This window comes from Geotrypetes seraphini, chromosome 5 (genome assembly GCF_902459505.1).
Source record: "Geotrypetes seraphini chromosome 5, aGeoSer1.1, whole genome shotgun sequence".
NCBI lineage: Eukaryota > Metazoa > Chordata > Amphibia > Gymnophiona > Dermophiidae > Geotrypetes > Geotrypetes seraphini.
Genome location: NC_047088.1, coordinates 115,462,913 through 115,482,119, shown reverse-complemented (window position 1 = coordinate 115,482,119; position 19,207 = coordinate 115,462,913). Strand labels below are relative to the sequence as shown.

The 19,207-nt window shown below is 43.6% G+C and overlaps 1 protein-coding gene across 1 annotated transcript in view; it reads left to right on the top strand.

The window, feature by feature from the left end:
• The window catches only part of MCM3AP (minichromosome maintenance complex component 3 associated protein), a 556,273-nt gene that overhangs the window by 511,802 nt on the left and 25,264 nt on the right, over positions 1 to 19,207 (top strand). The window contains 1 exon segment of the mRNA XM_033944925.1: positions 3,091 to 3,220. Within this exon segment, the coding sequence (XP_033800816.1) occupies positions 3,091 to 3,220 (130 nt within the window).

Here is a 19,207-nt window from a genome sequence, read left to right as displayed (position 1 = left end):
TTTCAGCTTAGACCACTGTCTTTCCACTTCTCTTATGTCCTCCCATCCTAACAGCTCTTTCTTCAGGTACTTTCCCATTGCATTAAAGTCCGTACGTTTGAAATCTAGGACTTTAAGTATCGTGCGGCCGCCTCTCCACTTTAAGCCGTTATATCAAACCAAACCGTTTGATGATCGCTACTACCCAGGTGAGCACCCACTCGAACATTAGAGATACTCTCTCCATTTGTGAGGACCAGATCCAATATCGCTTTTTCCCTTGTGGGTTCCGTCACCATTTGTCTGAGCAGAGCCTCTTGAAAGGCATCCACAATCTCCCTACTTCTTTCCGATTCCGCAGACGGAACATTCCAGTCCGCATCCGGCAGGTTGAAATCTCCCAACAGCAGAACCTCCTCTTTCTTTCCAAACTTTTGGATATCCACAATCAGATCCTTATCAATTTGCTGCGATTGAGTCGGAGGTCTGTAGACTACACCCACGTAGATAGAAGTTCCATCTTCTCTTTCAGAGCAATCCATATCGCTTCTTCCTCTCCCCAGGTCCCTTGCATTTCGGTCGCTTGGATATTGATCTTTACATAGAGAGCTACTCCTCCACCTTTATGACCATCTCTGTCCTTCCTAAAAAGATTATATCCCGGTATGTTTGCATCCCATCCATGTGATTAAAGTGGCTCAGATCACACACAGGTGTATCACATCAGGTGCACATGATTAGAATAGCGTTACTTAGCATTTTGAAAGGCCTACTTCAACCTCATACATTTAGTTTGGTGTGCTCATGACTGCTGCGTGAAAGTGAACACCATGGTGAGATCAAAAGAGCTGTCTGAGGCCTTCAGAAAGAAGATTGTAGCAGCTTATAATTCTGTTATGGGATTTTAAAAGATCTCAAAAGAATTTGGCATTAGCCATTCCATGGTCCGGCAAATAGTGTACAAGTGGAAGACTTTCCAAACAACTGCCAACATGCGCAGGTCTGGCCGTCCAAGCAAGTTGACCCACAGAGCAGACTGCAAGATGCTAAAAGAAGTCGCCAAAAACCCTAAAATGTCATCACTGGACCTACAGCAGGCTCTTTCTACTGTTGATGTGAAAGTGCATGCTTCTACAATCAGAAAGAGATCACAAATTTAACTTGCATGGGAGGTGTGCAAGGAGGAAACCTTTGCTCTCTTAAGAGAAACATCAAGGCCAGACTGAAGTTTGCAAGAGAGAACACAAACAAACACCAGGACTTCTGGAATAGTGTTCTATGGACAAATGAGTCTAAAATTGAATTATTTGGACACCAGAAAAAAGGACATGTTTGGCGTACACCAAAAACATAATTCCAGGAAAACAGTCTCATACCAACTGTGAAGCATGGAGGTAGAAATATCATGGTTTGGGGATACTTTGCTGCAGCTCACCATCATAGAATCCACCATGAATTCTACTGTCTTGGTAGAATTCATGGTGGATTCAAGGGTGCTTGAGGAACATGTGAGACCACCTGTAAGAAAATTAAAGCTGAAATGGAACTGGACCCTGCAACACGATAGTGACCTAAGACATACCAGTAAATCCACCAAGGACTGGCTGAAAACTAAGAAATGGAGAGTCCTGGAGTGGCCAAGTCAAAGCCCTGGTCTTAATCCCATTGAGATGGGCTGTACATGCAAGAAATCCCTCAAAAAGCTCACAGCTGAAAGAATTCTGCATTAAGGAGTGGACCAAATTTTCCTCATACCAATGCTGACTTTTGTCCAGGCTGGTCTTGATCATGGCCTCACTTTGGCGACCCTTTGGATCCAAGTGGCTGGGCTCTCTTGTTTTCAAGCCCGCAGTCATCCTTCGTCTTTGGTGTCTCACCCTGACATGGCCAGATTTCTGAAAAGGGCTCTTCGCATTAGACCACCAATTACTCTGCCGGTCCTTTCATGGGACCTCAACCTGATGCTGTCTAGTCTTTCCAAGACTCCATTTGAGCCCCTTTGGATGCCTCCCTCTTAGACTGATGCTCAAGACGGTCTTTCTGGTCGCTGTTCCATTAGTGGAGTGTGTTTCCACACCCTAGGCTCTTTCTTGCAGTGAATTTCCTTGCGCACGGTTCTTTTCTTTCTGCTTTCCATGTTAATCAGGGTGTCCCTTTGCCTGTTTTTCAGCCTACTGTTTCAAAGTCACAGTATCGTATTTTGAGAAACCTAGATATGCATGGAGTGCTTCGTTGCTATCTAGAGATCATAAATGAGTTTTGTCTTTCTGACCATTTGTTTGTGCTGATTCATTCTGTCAAGGCTGTAACTGAAATAATTCTCTATGTGCTAACATTAAGATCTTAAATTTGATCCTAAATTCCATTGGTAACCAATGGAATTTTAAATACAAAGGTGTCACATGATCACGAATAAACGCTTGGCCTAGTAATCTAATTGCAGTATTCTGCACTTTTGCAAACGCTTCAACTGTCCCAACCCAATGCCTGCATATACTAAATTACCATAATCTAACTTTGTCCTCTTTTCAGTGGAAGTAGTTTCTGAGCTCCCTTTAGGTTTTTTGCTAGCTATATGCAGCTGATATTCTCATGTTACTCCTTTCAGCAGAACAGTTATTTATGACCTTGATTGTTATGGGTATGTCTTCTTCACTTTGGTTTGGTGGCCCTTGGTGCTTGGGTACTAACTGTAGTTGGAACTAAGGAGCTCAGTGAAGTACAGAAGAGGCACAGAGAAAAATCTGAATTGGATTCCTTCTGCAGATGGTACGTGGCCATGAGGACACTACCACTTGTCTAGAATGTCTCACCTATCTACTGAAAAAGAGCTTACCAGGGTAAGTACATAATCTCTTTTTAAAGATTTAGTTATTAAATGTCACATTTATAGTAGGGAGTTGTGCTATGCTTGAGTAAGCAGCATTAATGGCCTTTGAGCAGTTGCTGTGAATACCAAATCAAGTTTGTCTGACACCCCATGTGCAATTGAGTGATTTGGCTGCTATTAACTGAGAGTTCTCCTCCATATTCATACATTTCTTAGGAATTGTTTCTGAAGGGACAGCTCAAGCCCTTAGTATTCACTGATCTCTCTTTTTCCCTTTCTAGGCACAGTGACTAATGACAATCAGCTCTATGTGTATGTCTTCAAAGAGCATATAAAGAGCTTTCAACAACCATTATCATGGAAAGAGGCCCAATGCCGTACTCAAAGAGAGAAGCAACTGGTTTCTGGGAGGTATGTGTGCATGTGAGCTATGTATGAACTAAATTGTAAATATTTTCTGTTAATGTATAGGGTGAGCTATATATTTCTAAGATAATAAAACCCTAAGCACGCATGCGCACTCCCACCTGCGTGTTCCATTTCCGTGAGCTGTAGGGCCCCGTGGGCAAGAGTGCACATGCGCGCTTCTACTCCCTCCCTCCCTCACTGTAACTTCGCCGCCGTCGTTCACCACTGTCGTGGCCCCCTTCCCCCCCACCCCTTGCACCCTTTCCCGGCGCACACAAGAATCTCTCTCTCTCTCTCCCCCCCCGAGGCAGATGTCAGCCGCGGCGGCTGTCGGCGGCTGCAGGCCACGGCAGCCGAGCCTGGAGCCAGTGTAGATGGCTGAAGCCTGGCTGGAGGAGGACGAGGAGGAGCTGCGAAAGCTCCGCAGAGACAGGAGGTGATGGATTCGGGGGAGGGAGTGGGAGAAGGGAGAGATGTTGGACTCAAGTGAGGAAAGGAGAGAAAGACAGAGACAGATAGATGAGAAGGACAGAGGGGCTACTAGGGGGACCAGGAGAGATGGTAAGGGATAGGGAAAGATAGACTTCAGGGATTGTGGAGGGGGCAGGAGAGAGATGGTCTTGGGAAAGGACAGAGGGAGACAGGAAAGGGAAAGATGCCAAAAGGGGTGAAACAGGGTCAGAGATAGATGGTAGAGGATGTGAAAGGGAGAGATGGAAATGGTAGGACCACTGCTGCTTTGGGGGCACCGAGGGAGGAAAGGGTACATCAGGACTGCTGCTGCCGCCTCGGATAAGTAAAGACCCTGTCAAGTGATACATACAATGGAGGATCTATGAGGGCCAAAAGGGTACAAAGGAAATGGTGAAAGGTGAAGTGGTGGGACTGGGATCATGGGAGACAGGGTCCGGGATGATAGAGGCGGGGCATGGGTGAGGTCAGAGTCAGGGTCAGGGTATAGGTGGGGCTCTTCTAGCACCCGTTACTGTAATGAATGCAATGGGCTAAAACACTAGTATATATATATTTATACATCTGCTATCCACATGTATATTGTATAGTATCTACTGGAAGGATGATTTGTAGTGTATGGAGATATGCTCTGAAAGAAGCAGAAAAGTGAGGATATTATCTACAGTTGAAGATAACAAACACAAGCAGACCAATGATACCAAGATGTCAAGTCCAAATTAGTTTTATTAGTAATGGATAAACCAACCTAACATAACCATGTTTTGCCTAAACAGGCTGCTTCAGGGGTCATATATCCATAAATAAAATTAAACATATCAATAAATAAATATCATAATAGTCACGAGCTTAACGCATTGTAGTATACAAATAAAAATAAAGTAAAATGTAATATTTGAGACATTCCAGCCAATGGGGCTCATTTTCAAAAAATATAGATGCCCAAAAGAGCACATAAACCAGCATTTGGACGTCTTATAGTCAAAACATCCAAGTGGACATTCTCAAAACAGACTTTTTAGATGTCTTTCTGGTCATGTCTAAATCTTAAGGGGGCATGTTAGAAGTGTGTTTTGGGCAGGCTTAGGACTTGGATGCTCAGCAGGGATAATCAAATCTTTAAAAAAAGGTCCATAGCTTTTTTTTTTTAGATGTTTGCAGCTAGACTTGTTTTAAAAGTATCTAATGCTAAAAAGATGCCCAAACTGACTAGATGACCACTGGAGGAATTAAGGCATGATCCTCCCTACTCTCCCAGTGGTCACTGACCACCTCCCACCACCCAAAGATGTGGAAAAAAGTACTGTTCAGTCTGTATGACAAATTCACATGGCTCACAGCAGAGCAGAAGGGCACTCTAAGGATTACTGCAGAGAATGTCATATTCCTTAGCGCCGGCAGCAGATGAATCCAGCAGACCGCATGGAGAAGCAGCGGTCACAGAAGCAGCGCAGCAGCTGTAGGAGGAGGATGAGAGGACATCGGGAGGAGGAAGCAGGAAGCGGCGGCGAGGGGCGGGCAGCGGCAAGAGTAAGCTCCGCCCACCTGCACCACGTCACCAGCGGCGACAGCGCCCGGACTCCCCCTTAAAAGGGGAAACCAACGGCGCGAAGGCCCAGCAGACCGCGTGGAGAAGCAGCGGTCACAGAAGCAGCGCAGCGGCTGTAGGAGGAGGAAGAGAGGACATCGGGAGGAGGAAGCAGGAAGCGGCGGCAAGGGGCGGGCAGCAGCAAGTTAAGCTCCGCCCACCCACACCGCGTCACCAGCGGCGACAGCGCCCGGACTCCCCTTTAAAAGGGGGAAGCCAACGGCACGCAGCCGTTCAGCGCGTGGCGAAGGCGAGCGGCAAAGGTGCTCGCCTTAGCGAGAACGCCTTTGCAAAGAAACAGAGGGTCAGGTCACACAGCCGGCTGGGACAGAAGGTTCACATAAAGCGCAGACAATCCAGAAGGGGAACAGGATATAATCGTCCACAAAAGCATGAAGATGAGCTTTCCAGTCTTCTGCACTGGCTGCAACATGTATGACTACCTCCCCTCGGGGACTAGGGCATACGTGTGCAGTCGATGCGAGGAGCTGGATAGCCTGAAACAGCAAGTCTGGCTGCTGTAAGGAACTGTGATAGAACTTGAAGAATTCCTCGCTATGACAGAAGAAAACCACAAGCAGAAGAAGTTGCTAGGGGAGTCCAGTACCAGAGAAGTGATCGAGGATTTGGAGAGATTCATCGAGGATGCCCACCAGCAACATGTGCAGGTCCCAGGGCTTGAGATCAGTACCAAGGAAGAGGGCCCAGGCGATATGGAAGGAGGTACCACTAATGTAGGCTGAAGCGGAGGTCGGGGCAGACCTCACACTTAGAAAAAATGAGAGCCCATCTGGAGATGCACCCAAAAGATGGAAGACAGATTCTACACCATGGACACGGACCTACGACCCCCTAAGAATCCCCGAACAACGAAGATAGGGATCATCATTGGAGATTCCATTATACGCAACGTGGACAGCCACATCACAGGAGGAAGAGAAGATAGACTGGCCACCTGCCTGCCTGGTGCAAGAGTGAAGGACGTGGCCAGAAGAATCACCAGGATCATTGACAGTGCAGGAGGAGAGGACACTGCCGTGCTTGTCCACGTGGGGACCAATGATGTGAGTGGACGGAAGTACAACGGAAGAGGTGAAGGGCCAGCTCCGCTCACTCGGAAGAAAACTCAAGGGCAGGGAGGTGAAAGTGGCTTTCTCAGAGATCCTCCCGGTACCGAGAGCGGATGGAAAGAGACAGGATGAGCTGCGAGCAATTAATGCTTGGATGAGACGATGGTGCGATGAGGAAGGTTTCGACTTCGTGCGAAACTGGATGGCATTCTGGGGAAGAAGCAGATACTATAGAAAGGACGGCCTACACCTCACCACGCAAGGAGCGAGAGTATTGGCTGAATACATGAAGAAGTCCATTGAGAAGGCTTTAAACTAAGGATCAGGGGAGAGCCGACAGTCGACAACCAGTCGATGGCCTGGGCATCAGGTGACTCCAAAGATGGAACTACAAGCAAATGCTCGAATAAAGGGGATGAGCATGTTGAAATCAAAACTGACAGAAAAAGAGCGCAAATAGATCCAAAAAGAAAGCAAATAGATGCAAAAAGGGATGCAAAGTCTAAAAAGTCCAAGAAAGTAGCACGAAAGGAGCTCAAATGTTTGTACACGAATGCCAGAAGCTTGAGAAACAAAATGGGGGAACTGGAAGCACTAGCAAGACGATAAGAACTAGATATCATTGGAATTACAGAAACATGGTGGAACGAGGAAAATGAATGGGACACAGTACTGCAGGGCTATAAACTGTACAGAAGAGATAGAATAGGACAAAAAGGGGGAGGTATTGCCCTCTATGTCCATGAAGGAGTAGAGTCTATCAGAGAAGGGAAGACGGAAGAAAAAGAAAAACTGGAGTCCCTCTGGATTAAGATTCCTAGACAATACTAACAGACACAAAAATTGGACTCTTTTACTGACCCCAAGGACAGACGGAGGAAACAGATGCTGAAATGATAGAGGAAATCAACTATAGATGTAAAATGGGTAGCGTAACGATCAAGGGAGACTTCAACTTTCCAGGGATAAACTTGAACCTTGGAACCTCAAACTTCAGCAAGGAAACAAAATTCCTGGAAATGATAGGGGACTGCTTCCTAGAACAAATGGTGGGAGAACCGACAAGAGGAACCGCAATTTTGGGCTTGGTCCTGAATGGTATAACTGGAAGGACATCAGAAGTAGAAGTCACGGTCCCGCTGGGGACGAGCGATCACAGCATGATCAACTTTAAAATCGGCATCGGGAAGGGGAAACGAACCAAGACCCAAACCACAACCTTTAACTTCAGAAAAGGGAAATATTGCAGCATGAGAGCCATGATAAAAAAACGGCTCAAGAAAAGGACGGACAAACTCAAAACGGTCGAACAAGCATGGTCCCTAGTAAAAAATACCATCACTGAAGCACAGAATCTCTACATCCCGCAGATATCCAAAGGAAGGAAAAATAAGAACAAAGGAGAATCAGCTTGGCTAACTAAGGAGGTGAAGGATGCGATAAGGGAAAAGAGGAACTCGTTTAAAAAATGGAAGCATGAACAAACAACAGAGGCCTGGAACAGTCACAAGGTCGACCAGAAGAAATGTCACAAGGCGGTAAGAGAGGCCAAAAAGGCCTATGAGGAAAAGATTGCGCAAGAAGCCAAGAACTTCAAGCCCTTTTTTAGATACATAAAAGGAAAAAAACCAGCACAAGAGGAAGTGGGCCCTCTCGACAACCAAGGAAGAAAAGGGTACATCAAGGAAGACAAACAGATTGCAGGTAGGCTAAATTCATTCTTTGCGTCTGTCTTTACCAAGGAGAACACTGCATCAATACCTGAAACAGGAAGAGTATTCAAGGGAGAAATTGAGGAAAGCCTCACCACAGTGAATGTGGATTTGGACATGATATACTATCAGATCGACAAACTAAAAGTGATAAATCCCCTGGACCGGAGGGAATTCATCCAAGAGTGCTAAAGGAGCTTAAGGTAGAAATCGGAGAACTGTTACAATCCCTAGCTAACTTGTCAATTAGAACTGGGCAAATACCAGACGACTGGAGGATAGCGAATGTTGACGGCAACGGCGACTTCAAAACTTTTCGAAAATAAATCAAAACCCTACTTTTCAAAAAATTTATCCAGATATCTTAACCCAAACCTTCCCCCTCCTCCTAGATAAATTCTCCCCCAAAACTTCCACTTAAATAATCTCTTCCTCCCCAAAACACCAACCAAGTATTCAGATCCCTGAAATGTAACATAATCTTATTTGTACTCTAACTGTAATCTATTTGTTATATCACACAGTAACGTACAGTCAATTTAATATCCAATTTGCAAGTTCTTCCGAAATTAATCCAGCTACCTCTCCTCCCTTGTAACCAAAAAAAAACAAAACTGTTGTAACTTCACTGGAAATGTCCAGTTAGCTCTTTTGTAATTCGCCTTGAACTGCAAGGTATAGGCGGAATAGAAGTCCCTAATGTAATTTAATGTAATATAATCCCAATCTTCAAAAAAGGATCAAGGGGAGAACCAGGAAACTATAGACTTGTGAGTCTTACGTCGGTTCCTGGGAAGATGGTTGAAGCACTAATTAAGGATAGCATAGTGCAGCACCTGGATAATCATGACCTGATGAGAGCTAGTCAACACGGTTTCAGGAAGGGGAAGTCATGTTTGACAAATTTGCTTCAATATTTTGAGAAGGTGAACCAACAAATTGATAGCGGAGAACCGGTGGATATCGTATACTTGGACTTTCAGAAAGTATTCGACAAGGTACCACACGCAAGGCTTCTGGGGAAACTATAAAGCCATGGAATAGAAGGGGATATACTAAGATGGATAGGCAAATGGCTGGAGAACAGATTGCAGAGGGTGGGCATAAATGGGAAGTTCTCAGACTGGGAGAAGGTGACGAGCAGCGTGCCCCAGGGCTCGGTTCTTGGGCCCATCTTATTCAATATCTTCATAAATGACCTAGAAGAAGAAACAACAAGTAACATAATCAAGTTTGCAGATGATACAAAACTATGTCGGGCAGTTGGGTCGAAAATGGACAGAGATGCACTTCAAAGAGATTTGAACCAACTGGAGAAATGGGTAGAAAAGTGGCAGATGAAATTTAATATAGAAAAATGCAAAGTGATGCACATGGGCAGGCAAAACAAAGAACAAGAATATAAAATGTTAGGTGTAACATTGGGCAAGAGCAAACAAGAAAGGGACCTGAGGGTACTGATAGACAGGACCCTGAAGCCGTCGGCTCAATGTTCAGCGGCAGCAAAGAAAGCAAACAGGATGTTGAGCATGATAAAGAAGGGCATCACGAGTAGATCGGCGGATGTCATAATGCCACTTTATAGAGCAATGATCAGACCACACTTGGAATACTGTGTCCAACACTGGTCTCCCTACCTAAAGAAGGATATAACCCTGCTGGAGAGGGTGCAGAGATGAGCCACGAAACTAATAAAAGGTGTGGAGAATTTGAGCTACAAAGAACGCCTCGAAAAATTGGGATTGTTCACCCTCCAGAAGAGAAGGCTGCGAGGGGATATGATAGAGACTTTTAAAATACTGAAAGGTTTCGACAAAATAGAGCAAGAAACTTCGTTATTCACATTGTCAAAAGTGACTCGAAGAAGAGGACATGGACTAAAACTAAGGGGCGGCAGACTCAGGACTAATGTAAGGAAGTTCTGCTTCACACAGCGAGTGGTGGACGCTTGGAATGCTCTCCCGGAGGAGGTTGTGACAGAGACCACCATTCTGGGATTCAAGGGCAAGTTGGATGCACACCTTCTTGCAAATCACATTGAGGGATACAGGTGAACAAGGTGTCCATTAGGGAACACCTAGCTTGGCCTCCGCGTGTGCGGGTCGCCGGACCAGATGGACCTAGGGGCTGATCCGGTGAAGGCATTTCTTATGACTAGTGGGATAGCACACATCTACCATCAGGTGGAGATAGAGAACTGATTTGCAGGAGTATATCTTGGATGGAACCCCTCTTGGCCATTAGTATGCTCTATCTCTCTATCTCTTGGATTTAGTTCATGGAAATGTATGGATATTGTTCTCCTGTTGCTTCGACTTCAGTAAGAGACCAGGGGTATCAGTCAGACTGAGACGACTTTTGGGGCTTCACTTTGGCCCTCCCAGGTCCTTTCCCCACCCTCCCTGCCCGTGGAGTTATTGGAGGAAGTTGGTTCTGAGTTCTTCTTTCCCATTTAAAAAAAAAAAACTCGAGCCAGGTTTGCAGGCACAGTCTTGTGTTTTGTTTTTAACTTCAAATCTGTTTATTGGCATTATAGAACAGTAAACAGCAATACAGAAAAAAAAACCCAATACTAATACATATATTTTTAACTCTGCATCAGTAATGATTGAATATAGCATAGCTAATATAAAGCATCAGCAATAGTGAAACAGATTTCTAAACTTAACATAGCTATACAATAAACACAGCTACAGTCAGCCTTGGTGTTTTTGCAGTGCAGGATATCCTCCGTCGTCTTGCAAGTGCCAGGTACACGTTAGTTCTTGGTGGATCACAGTCTTAGTGGTGTGCAGGCTGAGAGCGCTTGTCAAAGTCAAGGGGGGACACGGTGTGCATGGCGACAGAAGCTGCAAAACAATGTTTCCGCTGTGGGAAGCAGAGAACGCCAGCGGGTGTGTGTTCGGCCGCGTGTGCAGGAGATGCGGGAACGACTTTGTCAGCGCCGGAGGTCCTGCTGGTGCATATTGCAGCTGACATGATTAGGGATGTTAAAGTCGCATTAGCAGTGCCGCCACAGGAATGGCCTTCCCGGACGTAGAAGGGTGTCGGAGTGTTTTTAAGCCTGCGATTGGGGAGAAGGAGGTGTTGGGAGACACAACCTGGGAGTTAGTCCAAGCAGGGTCTTTGCCATTCTCCTCGGAGTTTGTTCTTTTGCTTCATAAAGCATGCTTATTGCAAAAGACAAACTCGGATGGAGGGGGAGAGAGTTCATGGAGTAGCTTGGCCTACTTTTCGCTGGCCCTGCCTCGAATTGGGTTGGGGGGGTCAGCAGGGGTCTAAGCGGTGCAGAGTAGATCCTGATGAGGCTGAAGGACGGGCTGACAGCCCTGAGCTCTCTTTCGTTCGTTTTGGTTCCCCAGGGGATCCCGACGGACAGAATTTTGAAATGGAAGAGTCCTTTGGGTCAGAGGGGGATGATCCCTCCATGCTGCGTCTCTTCCATAAGGAGGAATTGTCAGCGTTTATTTCCAAGGTATTAGAATGCCTTCATATTTCTAATTCTGACCCGGGGGTGTCTGTCACAGCCATCCCCTTATGGCTGGCACTAGGAGGCCTCCTAAAGCCTTTAAGGGTACATGAAGCAATGCAGGAGTTAATTTCTGTGCAGTGGGCCACCCCGGAAGCAGGTCATAGGGTGGCCAAGCCTATGGGACAATTATATCCAGTGTCTCAGGGGGAGCTGGACATGTTCAAGCTTTTAAAGGTGGACGCTCTAGTAGCGGCAGTTACTAAGAAGACCACTTTGTCAGTAGAGGGGGAGGGGTGGTGGCACTTAAGGATCCTCAAGACAGGAGAATGGAGTCGACCTTAAAGTCATCCTTTGATGTGGCAGCCCTGACTCTACAGGCAGCTGTGTGCTTATGCGGCATGAGCTTGTCTCCATTGGGTCTAGTGAATTACAGATGGGATAGTTAGTCTGGGGAGGCTTTGCCTCTGGATTTTCCAGATATGGAGTCAGGGCTGGCATATCTGGTATCTTATATGATGTATTCCGGGCATCGGAAAAGCAGATGTCTCTGTCAGCAGCATCCAGGCGGCAATATTGGCTTTGGCATTGGGCAGAGGACAGGCCAAGGAGTTTGGGTAGGTCTCCTTTGTATAAGCCACATTTTAGAGATACCAGGCAGTATAGGCCAGGGAAATCGGCGAATAAGGCTTCATATAATACATCCTTCAGTTCTAGGTCCAGGTTTTCACAGAAGCAGTCCTTTCAGACGACTAATTTATCTTCTTCCCAATCAGCTCAACCTCATGCCCTGCACAATGACGGGGTCTTGGCCCACTCTGCCATGTCAATAGGGGGTTGGCTGGCCTCGTTTTAGGGGAAGTGGGCCAGGAACACTGCCAACCAGAGGGTCCTCAGTATAGCTCGAGAAGTTTACAAGCTAGAGTTCTTCTCTCCCATCGCAGATTCTTGTTCAGGGGGCGAGGCAGGGGCAGGGTGAAAGTCACTTTAGGTGCTGTTGGAAGGGAGTAGTGATTACAGTCCCTTGGTAGCAAGGGGGCTGGGGTCACTATTCCATTTTCTTTATGGTTCCCATAGAAGGGGGAGTGGTCAGTCTCCTGATGTCAGTTTGGGATTGTGTGCAAGTCCTGGGTTCCAGGGTGGTAACTCTTTGAGTAGTTTCTTAGGCTCAAATTCTGGTTGGGTCTTGGCAGCGTTCTTTTCTGTCCAGGTAATCGCCGGTGTGTCAAAACTACAAGAGGTAGCTGAGGTGGAATCCTCTAGCCTCTCACAGCATGCAGTGGTGGTTTGTAGTGGATCACCTGTGCGAAAGCATGCCGCCGGCAACACAAACCTGGACACCAGCCGGGCTATGTTGGGGGCTCCGTACAGATATATGTGCTTAGCTTTCATTCATATATAACCATATTTATATTTTTTATCTTTTCAATATTCTTTAAACGTAAAATGTGTGAAAAAGGTGAAAGAAATCCCAAACTATCTAAAATATTAGCGAGGGCAACAGCTCAGCTGCAAAATTTCAAGCGGTTTCAACAAACGTGGAATCCAAAGCGATAATGTCAGATATAAAAGAAGTTACTCATCTGAGGGTGCATGAATTGAAAAACCTCTCTTCTCTTCTCATATCTGGCTTCTTATCCCGACAGAAAAGTCTTTCTGTTTCGCCCCAATTGGCTACTTCAGGGGATTCATCTAATATTTAATTCTCTCCACGCTTCTCACAGAGCAACAGAAGTGGAACTGACTCCTTTTTCAATTCATGCACCCTCAGATGAGTATCTTCTTTTATATCTGACATTATCGCTTTGGATTCCACGTTTGTTGAAACCGCTTGAAATTTTGCAGCTGAGCTGTTGCCCTCGCTAATATTTTAGATAGTTTGGGATTTCTTTCACCTTTTTCACACATTTTACGTTTAAAGAATATTGAAAAGATAAAAAATATAAATATGGTTATATATGAATGAAAGCTAAGCACATATATCTGTACGGAGTTTTTTTACAAATCAGTGATGATGCAAGCGGCTTAGGGTACTTGTGTAGTCCTGGCTGCTTACAATTGAGGTTTGTTTTTCTCCGTTTTTTGTATCTTTCATTTTATACACAATTTGTGTCATGTTAGCAGTTTATTTATGTGGTATGAATGAAACCCTACTACTAAATATCATTTACAATACGTTCTTATTTATTATTTTTCTACCATCTCTGCAAGACCAGATCAGAGAACTGGGGCAGAAAGAATTAGCTGCAGTCACATACAGTGCAGAAACCTGCTATATATCATCCACCCTCATCTCAATCCAAGCATCGCTCCAGAAGATCCTTGAGGAACCGATCTTGGACTTCATACCATCGACATTCCATGTTGAGGAGGCCTGCTTTCTAAGTAGAACACAGTTCTTTTCATTTTCAACGCTGCTCCATTCGACACTGATATTCGCGTCGATGAGCATCTCAAAGCATCCTTTGGTGCCCTCCTCAAAACAATATTTGGTATTTCTCCTCGACACTCACCCCGATGTTCGCCTTGGTGCTTTCCATCACCAAGGCATGACATTGAAGAGTATGACTCTGACTTAACTCAACATTCTTCTAATAACTACCCAGAACTATCTTTAGACGAGTCCTATGGCGTGTCCCCAGATCCATCTCCTCCACCTCCTCGTCGAAGGTTTCTGAAAGTCTGTCTTTCACAAAATTTATTAGACAGATGGGACATGCTCTTCCAATAAAAATGGATTTAGACTCTGAGCCAAGAGCAGAATTAATAGAAACTCTAGACTGCAAGGAATGGGCTAAGGATTGTCTAAAACTACCCTTCCACAATTTAAAGAAGGGCGCCATGTTCAAAAACTGGGAGCATCACTTTTAGTACCAGTTGTTCCACGTGTGCTGGATAGTTTATATAGGATCCAATCTTACCCAGGTTTTGACATAAAAACAAAAACAGCAGAGGGGTAAAAGCATCCACAAGAAAAAATAGTACAAAGCAAAATAGTAGTAGTCCTCTGTATAAGGATGACACAGGTTATAAAGATATGTAGAAAAACTTTATTTAAAATGTAAATTTTGCAGTAAAAGAATATCCAGACACAGTAGAATGATAATGTAGCAGGATCCAACATAGCCTATGTTTTGGCAAATAAAGCCTTCTTCAGGAGTCCTTCAAAAATGATGACAGAAATAGCTTGCCAAAAATATCATATAAAAATAAGCCATTATAAGAATCCAAAAAAACAATGACATCAGGTGCTAGATAAAGAAGAATAGATCACATTAATAGAATAGAAGATACAGTGAAAATATTGTAAGTGACAAAGGGTGCCAGTGGGTGCTAATAGATTGATGACAGTTTAATAATATTATTAACTAATGAACCACCAATACCAGAGAGCCCTTATATAAAAAAACAACAACCTACAAATGTGGTAATATACAGAACTGATCAAGATATCTAATGTTAGATCAGACTTTGATAACAGTAGAACCAGGTAAATTAAATATAACAGACCTCAGTCTTGGAGAAATAAAACTACTCTCTGTATTTACTGCATTGTGTAAATGAAATATTGCTTAGTAAAATCACTGGGGAAAAAAATGATTGCGTGTGTAAAAATATATTGAAACCAATTTATGACTACTGTGTAGTTTATAATAACCTGCTAACACTGAAATATGATAGCAATAAAACACTCAAATGACATTAATGTTTAATCATGAGTTGCAAAAAGCTTTCTTTCACTTCATAAAATGACAATAAAACAGATTTACCTATGTTGTGGTACTAAATCTTGCACTACTCTATGCGAATTATAATCCCTTTTGTAAGAGCTATCACCAATTTAAACACATCATATTGAGTATAATTATAGCATGTGCCAGTGAATATTAATAGAGTTACTTAATGTCTGTGGTCATGGCAAGAACTATAGGATAAACAAGGTGAACTGATTTACTCATACACTTGTGATAGTATGAAAGACCTCTCTAGTGCACTCTTGTGTTAACCTAAAAAATATAAAACTTTCACATGCACTCATGAACAACTGAGTTAACAATGAGAATCAGAGGTGCCAGAGACTGACCATAATCTTATAGCAGTGATGAACAATTTAGCACAGAAAAGTAGCAAACTAACCTGTCATACTGCTGTAGAATCGTATATGAGCCAAGAAAATGGCAGGTGAAATGTGTCTGTGCAGCGTGCGTGGTATCATCAATTACGTGGGAAAATGAGAAATCTGAAATGATTAGACAAAACTAAAAGGAAGGGTGTATCCATTGTAGGGATTCAAAAATTGTCTGTAATACTGAATATGGCCTGATTTAATTTTAACATAAAAACTCTGTAATGTGTAAAAATACAAAATATTGTTAGAACTAAAACCAAAACGACTGGATTATGTGGCGAGACCTATAAGAGGCTTAAAAAGTAAATAAAGTGAAACTTACTTGTAATACTACTTTAAAGTGATATATGTTAACAGGTACAGAAGTGAAAACTAAATGGATAATCCGTTATAATGATATATGTGAGCAGGTGCATGGTGTATTAAAGAGAAAAGACAGGAAGTAAATGAAAAAAAGAAAAAATCTTTGAGGCCAAAATAATGTGTAAAGCATAAGGCAACAAGCCAACGACCATAAATATATCATACTGAAAAAAATTATGCACAAAATGTGACAGCCATAATTAATGGTATAATGCATAGTGTGTGTAGAGTAATGCTAGTAACAATTTTACATGCTACAAATACTTTGAAAAGGAAAACTAATATTAACCAAAAATTGCTAGGCCAAAAAAGATGAATTATAAAAGCAAATGTTTAAGTGTCTAGTAAAATGATCCATCGAATGTGGGATGGCAATTCATTCATTTCATTTATATTGTTAAAAAGAGCATAATCAAGCAATATCATAGAGGTATGCAATATAAACACAAAGGACCTGATTCTGTATAGGATCCCTGGTCTCAGCAGCTGCCTAAGCGACTTTTGAGAATCACACACAAACATCGTATACAAAATTGTGTCTGGCCTAAGACTGCGATTGTCCAGATCCTTAAGGCCACTCCCATGGGAAACTACAGGCTGGTAAGCCTCACTTCGGTTATTGGAAAAATAATGGAAGCATTGTTGGAAATTAGGATAGTAGAATTCCTAGAATCAAATGGGTTACAAAATCCGAGACAACATGACTTTACTAAAGGTAAATTGTGTCAAATGAATTTGATTGAATTCTTTGACTGAGTAACCAGACAATTAGATTGAGGAAGTACGCTAGATATAATTTACTCAGATTTCAACATAGCCATTAATGCAGTTTCTCATAGGAAGTTCTTGAACAAACTTGACAGCTGAAATTAAGACCTAGAGAGGTGAACTAGATTAGAAACTGGTTGAAGGACAGACGCCAGAGGGTTGTGGTTAATGGAATTAGCTCGGAGGAAGGAAAGGTGAGTAGTGGAGTGCCACAAAGATTGGTGTTGGGGCTGATTCTATTCAATATATTTGTGAGCAACCTTGCTGAAGGTAAGGTTTGCCTTTTTGCGGATGAAACCAAGACTTGTAACAGAGTGTGGACACCCCGGAGGGGTGGATCTGCAAAAGTTAGAAGAATTGTCTGTTTGGCAACTAAAATTCAACATGAATAAGTGCAGAGTGATGCACTTGGAGAGTAAAAATTCAAGAAAACCTTATGTGCTGAGAGGTGAGAAGCTATTATTCACGGATGGGGAGAAGGATCTTGGGGTGATAGTATCTGAGGATCTGAAGGTAACGAAACAGTGTGACAAGGCATTGGTTGTTGCCAGAAGGATGCTGGGCTGTATAAAAAGAGGCATAACCAGCAGAAGAAAGTACCATAGGTGTTGATGCCCCTGTAGAGGTCATTTGTGAGGCCCCCACCTGTAGTACTGTGTTCAGTTTTGGAGGCCGTATCTGGCTAAGGATGTAAAAAGGCTTGAAGCACTCCAGAGAAAATCAACAAAAATAGTATGGGGCCTGCGCCAAAAGACATATAAGAATAGATTGAAAGACCTGAATATGTATACTCTAGAGCAGTATTCTTCAACTTTTTTACACCTATGGACCGGCGGAAATAAAATAATTATTTTGTGGACCGGCAAACTACTAAGACTGAAATTTTTTTTTAAAACCATTGCCGCCCCGTCCCCGCGAACTCGGTCCCACAAACCATCTGATCCCATCCGCAAAAGCCTCAAATAGTTATGATTTATATTGAACATACTTTATTAAAGTATAAATTGAAACAATATTCTATACAATTATCATTTTATAAATACAAATAATCACATATATCCTTCACATATATCCCCTCTACTATCAAGAAAACTGAATAAGCCAAATTATTACAGAATGCTATACAAATATCATGTAACAGAATACCACAGTCACACATGACAGGAATGGTGTTAGGGGAGTGGAACTAGGGCAACTGCCCCCTGGTCAGAGAGAGCCCTAAGCCAGCTGGAAGCTAAAGAAGCACTGCCTGGGCTTTGCACTCCTCAGTTATGTCTAGCATACATATTTCAAATCTGATATATTTGAATCACAAGATAGAAATAAAATTATTTTTTTCTACCTTTTGTCGTCTCTGGTTTCTGCTTTCATTGCCTTTTCACTCTCTTCCATCCAGCATCTGCCCTAAGAACATAAAAATTGCACTGCTGGGTCAGACCAGTGATCCATCATGCCCAGCAGTCCGCTCACGCGGCGGCCCTCTGGTCTAAGACCAGTACCCTAACTGAGACTAACTCTACCAGTGCACGTTTCTTGTTCAGCAGGAACTTGTCTAACTTGTCTTGAATCCTTGAGGGTGTTTTCCCCTATAACAGCCTCTGGAAGAGCGTCCAGCTTTCTACCACTCTCTGGGTGAAGAAGAACTTCCTTACGTTTGTACGGAATCTATCCCCTTTCAACTTTAGAGAGTGCCCTCTCGTTCTCCCTACCTTGGAGAGGGTGAATAGTGTCTTTCTCTACTAAAGTCTATTCCCTTCAGTATCTTGAATGTTTCGATCATGTCCCCTCTTAATCTCCTCTGTTCGAGGGAAAATAGGCCCAGTTTCTCTAATCTTTCGCTGTACGGCAGCTCCTCCAACCCCTTAACCATCTTAGTCGCTCTTCTCTGGACCCTTTCAAGTAGTTCAGTGTCCTTCTTTCATGTACCGTGACCAGTGCTGGACGCAGTACTCCAGATGAGGGCGTACCATGGCCCAGTACAGCGGCATGATAACCTTCTCTGTCTCTTCAGTCCAGCATCTTCCCCTTCCATTCACTGTCTGTCTTTCCCTACCATCTCTCATCCTGCCCCCCCCCCCCCAATTTGGTCTGGCATCCTTCATCTTCCTTCTGTTCCCCTCATGTTCTGGCATCTCTGTCCTTCCCTCCCCCTGTGGTTTTTTAGCATCTCTCTCTTCTCATTTCCTCCACTCAGATTTGATATCGTTTTCTGCTCTCTCTTCCCTTTTCTTCTCTGGTCTTCCTTCTCTATTTTCTGCCTCCATCTAAATTAAATTCTTTCTTACTATTTAGTCCTGTTTCCCTCTTTTCACTGTGTCTACTCACAGCTTGTCACCCCTTTCCCTCACCCCTCCATTATCTTACTATTTTCTTCCCCCTTTATTTATCTCTTCCTTCCATCCAGTATGTGTTCTTTCCCC